Source organism: Onychostruthus taczanowskii, unplaced genomic scaffold, assembly GCF_017590055.1.
Source record: "Onychostruthus taczanowskii isolate IOZ18803 unplaced genomic scaffold, ASM1759005v1 scaffold8, whole genome shotgun sequence".
NCBI lineage: Eukaryota > Metazoa > Chordata > Aves > Passeriformes > Passeridae > Onychostruthus > Onychostruthus taczanowskii.
Window position 1 is genome coordinate 17,106,709 of NW_024505892.1, and position 9,756 is coordinate 17,116,464.

Sequence of the window (9,756 nt, forward strand, 5' to 3'; positions counted from 1 at the left end):
GCCGGTGCTCGGGACCCATCTACTTACTGGGGATGTTGCAGAGCTGCCCCCCAGCCGGCTCCCTTCCCGCCTGCGTGCGGCCCGGCCCGGCCCTCTCGGTGCCACCGACGGCGGCTCCGGCCGCCCCGCAGCGCCGCCCCCCGCCGGAGCACGGGGTCAGCGGAGCCCCAGGGGCTGCCGGCCACCCCTCCCGCCGCCAAGCACACCGGTCTGCCGCCGCACCCCGGCTTTCCCCGTTTATTTAAAGGGAGTCACTGGCCCGGGGGGAGGCGGGTTTCCCAGCCCGCACCTTCCCGCGGCTGATGCCCGAGTCACCATCGCTCATTTAAACAAAGCGGCTACCCAGGTACGAGGCAGTGGCGGCAAGCCCTCCCAGGCGAGGGCCAGTCGGTGCGGCACCACACGCCCCGGCCGGGGGGGACGGGGAAAGGGGGAGGGAAAGGCAAACAAAGCGTGGAGCCGGGCGTGCTGTAAGACGGGGGCGACCGACGTCCCCCAACCCCTCCCGCCCTAGAGGATAGACTTCCCGGGGCGGCTTCTGCCCGCTGCCGCCCGCGACCGCGGTTTGCTGGCCGGCCCCTCTCAGGCACGCAGCCCCTCGCAGCCCCCTGGCTCCCTACTGTAGACGGGATGAGGTTTTATATTGGAAATGAGGAGGCAGGGGGAGGAGAAGGCGCGCACAAGGAGCTATGAGTGTGCGGTGTCAATCAGAGGGGTTTTGTGTCTCCTTGACTCCTGATGGTCCGTGGCTGAGGTGTCCCGGGTGGCACCACAATGAATATGAATAGGGGTCCTTGCTAAATGGGACAGTCAAAGCGCACCGCCCTGAATAATGGCACGTCATCCTAACTAGACCATTATACATAGGAGGGCTCCTTTTGTCTCTGCTCTCTGCTGCAGCTCTATAAAAGCCCCTCTTTTTCAAACTGAGGTTAGTCCAAGCACACACTAACTAGCCATCCTGTAAACAGGCTGAGTAACCGGGTGAGGGGAAAGAGAGAGAGAGAGAGAGAGAGAGAGAGAAGACACTGGAGAGAGAGAGGGCTGAGGGGTTTTTCCTCGTCCTCCAGCATTTCCAGCCCTTCGCTGGCAGACCCTGCCGTCCGTTTATTTCCTTTTCGTTTTGTTTTCTTTGCTTTTTGAAGAAGAGTTATCTTGTTCCACCACCTCGAGAGCAGGGAAGAGTTTCTTGCTCAGAAGCCTGAATACAATGAATTCTGACTCCAGCTCTGTCTCCAGCAGAGCTTCCTCGCCAGACATGGATGAGATGTACCTGAGAGACCATCACCACCACCACCACCATCACCACCACCAAGACAGCCGGCTCAACTCAGTCTCCTCCACTCAGAACGATCTGGTGCAGAAGATGTCTGGGGAAGGCCTCACCAGGAACGGTTCCAAGGCTGGAGGGGAAGGCAGCAAGTACAAAATCAAGAAGCAGCTTTCGGAGCAGGACCTGCAGCAGCTGCGGCTGAAGATCAATGGCCGGGAGCGCAAGAGGATGCACGACCTCAACCTCGCCATGGATGGACTGCGGGAGGTGATGCCCTACGCTCATGGACCTTCTGTGAGAAAACTCTCCAAAATCGCCACCCTCCTGCTAGCCAGAAACTATATCCTGATGCTCACCAGCTCCCTGGAGGAGATGAAGAGGCTAGTTGGGGAAATCTACGGGGGACACCACTCGGCCTTTCACTGCGGCACGGTGGGACACTCCGCAGGGCACCCGCCCCACGCCGCCGGCACAGTGCACCAGGTGCATCCCATCCTCGGCAGTGCCCTGTCCTCCGCCAACACCTCCTCCTCCCTCTCCGCCTCCCTGCCGGCCATCGGCACCATTCGGCCCCCACACTCCCTGCTCAAGACCCCCTCGACACCCCCCGCCCTGCAGCTCGGCAGCGGCTTCCAGCACTGGGCTGGCTTGCCGTGCCCCTGCACCATCTGCCAGATGCCGCCCCCGCCCCACCTCTCGGCCCTCACCGCCTCCAACATGGCCAGGATCTCGGGGGAGACCAAGGACCTCCTGAAGTGACTCGGAGGGGCTTCCCCGCCCGCTGGGGCTGCGCCGGAGCCGGCGCTCCCCCGGACGGAGAGGGGGCTGCGCCGGTCCCCCCCGGGCCGCCGACGGACCTGCCCCCCTGCCCCCGCCCGCCAAGCCCCCTGTAACACGGGATTAGCGTAGTAAGGACCTTGCAAAGGTAATGTTCCACCCGGCTCCTCGGGCGATGTTTTCTTATTATACTAAACTGGAAAAAAAAGTCCCTGTTGTAAAAAGAATGATGATGATAATAATAATAATGATAATAATGGTAATAATAATAATAATAATGCCGATGATGGTAATCAAATGTAAATGATTCCTTAAAATGTATGTAAAAGGAAAAAAAAAAAAAAGAAAAAAAAAGACATGGTTGTCATTGTAGAGTTCGCAGCTACCAAGAGACGATGAAATCGGTTTGGGTGTTTTTTCCTTTCGCCCCCCCCCCCCCCCCCCCCCCTCCCCTCCCGCCTCCACCCCCCNCCCCCCCTTTCCTTTCGCACGGCGACACCTCCGAAATTTCCCTTTCCAAACCTGGCTGCGGAAGCTCAGCGGCGGCCCAAGGTAGACCAGAGAGAGCGTGCATGCTTTCCGCCCCAGATTGTCACCCGTGGGGACCGGCCACAGGCGGCTCCCCTGGCAACAGGGACTTCCGAGAGAATGCACTGAAGTTTTCGAGAGTGGTTTTTGGTTTGGGGCTTTTGTGGTGGTATTTCATGTTGGGGCTCAGGTGTTTATTATTTCCTACCAGTGAAGCAGCCTCACAGCCATGAGTTCTGCAGCCTTTCATAAGCAAGGGGGTTTCCGGTGGTTTTTCTTCTTCCCTCTGTGAAGAAAAATGAAAAAGAAATTAAACAAAAAAAGAGGAGAATAGTGCAAAACACAGCACAACCCTCCAGCAGATCTATTTGCCAGATCTCACATCTCCTGCTCTCGATGAAATGTGTTGATTTAGCTGTCTGGGGTACAAATTTCTGTTGCTGGCTCTGGGTTTGTGAGGGTTTGCTGTTTGTGTTGTTGTTGTTTTGTTTGTTTTTGTTTTCTTTTAAAAAATTTTTGTTACGGTTTGGTTTTACATGCGGGGTCAGCTCTTGCCAGATCGGTGATTTGTATATCTAAATCGGAAATTTTGTTGCTGTTTATTTCCTTTTCGATGTGTTTTCCTGGGACATTGTTTTAAATAATGTTATTCTTCATTTCATTCGTTTGTTTGTTTTCGGTTGGGGCCTCAAAGACACCACCATGTCTTTATTTTTTATATATTCTTGATAATAACTATCGATATATTTATTATTGACCAGTGTTTCTGGATGAGATTTCCAAATAAAGTAAAAAATTAATTCCAAGCTGCCTGTTTCGCCTTTGTCCGGGTCTGGAAGCTGAGAAAAGGCGCCGTATTTGATGGCTTTGGGTCTCGCCAGGACCTGCCGGGCCCAGCTGGAGGAGGCTGGCACAGCTCCGTGTGCCCTGCCTCGGGAGCAGCCACGAACCCGATGTCCTCAGGTGTGTGCGAGCCGCCGGGCAGGTTCCGGCAGCTTCCCAGCGGGCTGGCAGCCTCGGGAATTGATCGGGGCGGTCCATGGCCAGTCCCGCAGCCGGCTCCGCCGCGGGAGGACGGGCCGCAGGCAGCGCTGGGGAGTTTATGGGCAATAACTTTTTTGTTCTGTTGAGAACCAGCTTTCAGTCCTTTTTTTCGGGAGGGAAATTGTAGGATGGGCAGAGTTGGGAAGGCAGTTCTGCCCCGCCGGGAGGCGGCTCTCCATGGAATTGAGCGCGGCTGGCGGCTCCCAGCGCCCTGCGGCTCGGCGCACGGGAGCGAGGTCCTGCTGTACCCCCGGCCAAGCCCGGCCCCTGCCTCACGAGAAAGGGGATGTCCGGGAGGCAACTGAAGAAACAGGAGAAGGCGACTCCCCCTGAGTCGTAAGCTGAGCGGTGACAGCGGAAGGATGGATGGGGCATTTAAACCGAAACGCCAAACAACTTTCGGAAAGGCATCTGGGAGCGATCCGTGCCGGTGAGCGGGCTGTGCGATTCTGCAGCACCCAGGCCAGCGCTGACATAAGCACGCATACACAAACATTTGAAAATGAAAATAATGTGTAACTACCTCGAAAACACGAACTAACAAGTCACATAAAATACCTCCCTGCCGTAAACCACTCCCTGCCCGAGGTAAATCCTTACAATTTAGTAATTTAGATCCTTACAATTCTAGTAATTTAGCAAGATGATCAAGTGATGCTGCAGTTTCCTTCCTTCCTTCCTTCCTTCCTTCCTTCCTTCCTTCCTTCCTTCCTCCCTCCCTCCCTCCCTCCCTCCCTCCCGTGGAGGAGGTGTCCGTGCCGGACCGGGAGGTGCCCATGGGGCGCACCAGTGGGGGCTGTTGTGGAGGGGCCCGGTGGGGTGACCCCCAGGTGCAGTCGGAGCTGTGCCTGGGGTTCTGTGCAGGGCGCGGAGCCGCCCCGCCGTCCCGGGGAGAGAGTCTGGGCTGGAGCCCCTGCTCGGCCCCGACGGCCAAAGCACTCTCACTCACACTCCCCCCTCTTCCCCGCTGTTGGCAGCGGCAGCCCGCGGCTCTGCTGGCGGAGGGAAAGCGAGCAGGGGGCAAACAGGAGCGGGGGAACGGCGGCAGAACAGCGGGAGCAGCAGGGAGCGGGCTGCCGGCCCCTCCTCAGCCCGCCCGACGCCCCTTCCCAACGGGGCTGACACGGCTCCATCCGGGCCCCCATCCTCCCCGACTCTGCATCTTTCCCGCCCTGCATTCCTCCCCTCGGAGCGGGGCGAGCGGGGTAGCCTTGGACGGGGCTGGGCTGTAAATTGCAGCCGAGAGGAGAACGAAGTCACCCCTCCCTGCAGGAGTGGCAGTGGGTTACCCGGACCCACCGCCATCCCCCCCAGTGCTGCCTCGCCCTGAAGCATCTCCCTCGCTTGGCCCCTTCGGTCCTGGGCATGGAGGGCCTGAGCAAAAGGACTCTGTGGAGACATTTGATCCCTACTCAATCACACACAGGCATTCCGGGTTCTCCCTTCCCTTCCCTTCCCTTCCCTTCCCTTCCCTTCCCTTCCCTTCCCTTCCCCTGAACAACTTCAGAGACTTGCCCATGGGGACAGAAGGGGGAACTGTGGGTTTTCTTTGGGAGGGTTTCCCTTCACAAACACACATGAGAAATAAATAAACCAGAAATTTTTCAAAAGGGGGGAGGGGAAGAAGGCTGAGGGGTAGATATAGGAAAGAAGGAAAGATCTGATGGTGGCAGAACCTGGCAGCACCCACCCTCTGGGCTCATCCCTGCCCGCTGATGGAGCTGTGGGGATGAGGCACAGCATGGTTTGCTATGGCACAGCACAGCTGGACTTAGCCAGCTTCTGGGATAGATGAGGAGAGCTTGGTGTTCTCAGGAAATTCCTTTCATTTCCACCACAAAAATGAATAATATCTGTGTGCACATTTGTGAAATACATTTCTGTGTACAGTACACACAAAATATAAATATAAATATAAATATAAATATAAATATAAATATAAATATAAATATAAATATAAATATCAGAGGAGGATGGACACTGCTGGTTTTCACTTGTGCATCCCCTTGCTGACCACTGGGTCCTGGCACAGCTGTGCTGTGAAGAAGGCAGGTGCTGCTCCTTGTCTCAGGGGAAAGCAGCAGCCCCTCCCTTCCCAGTGCTTCCTAGTTCCCATGGGGGAGGACCCTACTTCCTCTGCCACAAAACTGAAGCCAAAACACCAGGCACTGGTATGCAACCCTCTAAGTTGCAGGGTTCCTTTTCTCCCCACTCTCCCACCCCACCTGACAAGTCCAATGCAGTCAGTCCCCTCACGCCTCTTCTCCAGCTACATGGGGCCAGGGAAGAGGTGGGGGTGGGCTTGTGTTTTGATTGATATGGAAATAAAATGCAGAAATAGCAGCAGTACTTATCTTCATTGCTTCAGTTTAGAGATTTATTGGTGAGGAGATAAACACTAGGCTGGGGGCCTTGCTCAGTAATTCATGGTTCCCATCAGTTATTACCAAATGAGCAAATCGTTTTTCTTTGAAGTAACAGAGGGGAAAAAAGGAATAATTTTTTTAATAGGTTGCTATCCCTTGCCTCTGGTCCAGACCACATCTTCTTGTCCAGCTGCCCTGATTGGGGCCCTACTCTCCAAGCAAAACTTATGAGTTAAATGTCTCTTAAAATGCTTGTGTCTTGCTCTGCCTCCCTCCTACTTTCTTTTGTATTTTCCTACTTGCTCCTGTCTAACTCTTTTAATGTTGTATTTTCTATTCTCTGAAGCTCCACTTTGCCTCCGGCAGAAGCAGGCAGGTATGGATTTGGGCTGGAAAGTGCTGTCAAAAGATGACATCATGCTGCTGCCAGGGAGAACAAAAGGGCAAGATTGAGAGGCGGAAATGGGTACTTCGGGGGCACAAAAAGCCCTTCTCAGGTCTGAAACAGAAGCAGCACTAGATGCTAAATAGAAGCTAAACACTAAAATGTAAGCAGACATTTTTCACCGAAGTTCTGTGAAATTAAAGGATTTGAGTTTGTTGCTTTGCTTTCGGTGTGTTAGAGATACCTAGAGACACCCACACTGTACTGCCTAGAATTGATCCAGAACCTGTGAACACTGATATTTTACTGGACCAGCAGGAGAGGTCAGGTGAGACATCCTAGGGCATCTCAGAGGCAGTGAATACCTATGTTGAAATGGTTGAATTTAGCCTTGCAATTATAAAATGGTAGAAAAAATAAGTTGTAAAAGACCAATATAATCTTGGCACCAAATAGTGCCAAGTTCACCACTAAACCATGTCCCTAAGCCCCACCTTATTGTATTTTGAATAGGGAAACAAAGTAAGAACAAAATGGTCTAAAAAAAAAATCTGCATATCGGAATCTTTGAGTAAAAAGCTACACTTAAACCAAAGAGAAAAAATAAAACAAAACCACCCCAACTTTTACAGAAGGATCTTCTCCCAGCAGCTTAACCACTTTTTAAACAAAGAAACTTAATTGTGGTTTAATTGTTAGTAATTTTGTGCTCTCTGTTTTTTCAAAAATCAGTTTGATTAAAACTATAAAAGGTTTTAGGGTCAAATGAATAAAACAAAAAGGAATTGCCAATCTTACATCATATCAGGGAGATGATACAGTCTTTGATGGAGCTGTATCCATATCTGCGCTCCCAAACAACAACTGCTCAGCATCCAAAAACTGCTGAGTTGGAGACACTGAACTGAGGACACCAGAAAGGTGAATGGAAGTACCTGTAGCTTGCTGACCCCAACAAACCTTCTGTCATGCCTTGCATTTCTCTCTTCTGAAGCTGGAACAAACCCTTTTTGCCTGACATTGAAGTAGGCACATAGATATGCACAGTGCAACTGCAGAAGAGTTAAGTTTAGCTGATGGGCAAAACTTCTTAAAAATTAATGTCATTGGTGAGGCTATGCAACCAAAATCTATGCCTAGATCCCCAAGTCTCTGAACCTGTGGTAGGTTCAGGATAGGGTTCTATATAGCCTTGGTAAAAAAACTGTAGATCTATATTTTAATTTAATATTTTTAAGTTTGTTTTCTTTTCCCCAAAGTGTTGTGGCTGTTGACACATACATCTTGAAAGTTACCTGGCAGAGCAGCATCAGGGGCTGCCAAATGAGCAAGGGAAAAATGACAAGAAATGCAAAAGAATTTAGGGTTTAGGGTGAAGATGATTTGTGGAGACCCACAACTCAAAAACTAATGGATCCCTTGAAAAACAAGAGACTTGCACAGGGCCTGGTCCTGATGCCCTGTAAGCTAATAAAGGCAGGTCAGACTTAATTCTTAAGACACAGATAACAGAGTCCCCACAAAACAGGGGAGGAATGGAACTGTGGTCTCTGAATGCATTTATCACCTCCAGAAAACCCTCTCCCATGTCAGGGATGTACTTGAGGGCGCAACAGTGCCTTAGTCCCACCACCAGAGGAAATAGTTATAAATTATTAATGAAAGGAAGTTGATGTGTGTGTTATAAAAAATGGATTGTGTTTTTGGAAATGCTAAGTTACTTTTCTGCATACTTACTCTTGGTGGGCTTTTTCCTGTGTGTGTGTACTTTTTTCTTTTTAATTTATTTTACTTTTCTTTTCATTACTTCCTACCCAGTGGCTCTGACTAACACACACCAGGTGCTATTTCGCTGTGTTTCACCAGTAAATCATTAGGTGTCTATCTGAAAAACCATGAGATTTAATTTGTATTTTTAAAAAGCAGATAAATGTTTCACAACCAATAAAAACTTCTTTTACAAAACCTGACCTTCAACCTGAGGGAGTTGCAAGCCCCCATCCATGGGGCCAGAGGAAGAGCAATAACATGACACATGGAACATTGTCTCTACTGACTTTTTAATTTTTGTTGATAAACAAAAACCTGTCAAGTGCCATACAGGAAGTAGACAACTAAACACGCAGTTTGTCCCTTGTGCTGCCCTACCTCATGCTTAGCAGGGAAATTTGCCATGGTGGATTTTGTGGCCTGTGCTGTCAGGTCTTCACACAGCAAATGAATTTTCAGGCACTAAGAGAAAAGCAGCTTGAAACATTTACTGGGAGAGCTTCTATCCCCAGTTTCAGCACTTGGCTTGCCTCCTTAAACTGCAAGTGACAGTAATTAGTCACAACAGTGGTGGCCATGGGTGGCATGATGGTTTGTTTGAGCACAATGAGAATTGAGTTTGGACACCACTCCATGTAAGTGCTGATACTTATAGTACAGACACAGACCTGCCAGGGCTAGAAACCATGGAAACCTTGTGTGCACTTCCATGCAAAGGGCTGGATTGGTACCAGTATCTGAACATCTCTGAGTCTCATAAATTGGCAAAGGACCTAAACTAGAAGGGTCTGAAGGCTTCATTTCCATGGGAGGTGGATGCAGCAGTTTCCAGACCTTTGTCACTGAAGTCCCCACACATCCATGCTGTTGTTGCAGGGAATTAGGAGAGCAGTTACTGTGGGACAGCTGCTCTGTGCCTATGGATGGGTCTAGCTGGCCCCTGAGTCCCTGCTGCCCTGCAGGAGTGGTCTGCAGACCTCCTGTGTGTGCTGCCTGTCGTGCCTCCCCTTCTCTCAGTGTGTTTCTCTCAATGACTGCTGTGACCTTGGTCTCCTGAGGTGCTGTAGCCCAGCTGACCTTCAGGCATGGTCAGGTCCAACAGGCTCCATGTGTTTTGGAGGGTGCTTGCTGAGCAGGCTCCAACCCACACTAGCCCTCTGGGCCACCTTCTCCTTGTGGCCTTGAGACCATATTTGTTAGCAGTGCATGTACCCTTTTTCTTTCTCACTGAGTATCTTTGGGAGGTTTAGCTCTGTTCAATTTTGAAGCAGAATGAGGTATGCTCTTCAAAAGCACTTGAGCACAGTGTTTGCAAAGCTTCAGGATCTTCCTGGTTTACTTTCCCCCAGTTGCTTCAGCATGGTCCATTTGCCCTTTCCAGAGGTGTAGATGTACATCCCACTACTTCATACTTCCATTACTTGTGCCAGGACATGAGTTTTTCTTATTTGACTTAAGAGCAGCTGTGGATGCTTGCCTGCCTCACATCAGCACTCTCTTGTGTCTGTTGGGTGCTCTAGGGTTTTCCATTTCTCAGGGTTCTATAAGATGTCCAAGATTTCCATTCCAAGCTAGAATCATGGACTTCATCTCTCCTAGTAAATTAACCAGTG

General features: G+C 51.0%; 1 protein-coding gene across 1 annotated transcript; it reads left to right on the forward strand.

Moving 5' to 3' along the window:
* Positions 1-1,210: 1,210 nt before the first annotated feature.
* OLIG3 (oligodendrocyte transcription factor 3) lies at positions 1,211-2,032 on the forward strand. Its single transcript, XM_041423959.1, has one exon. The coding sequence runs from the start codon at positions 1,211-1,213 to the stop codon at positions 2,030-2,032; it is 822 nt and encodes a 273-aa protein (XP_041279893.1).
* The last annotated feature ends 7,724 nt before the right edge of the window (positions 2,033-9,756 follow it).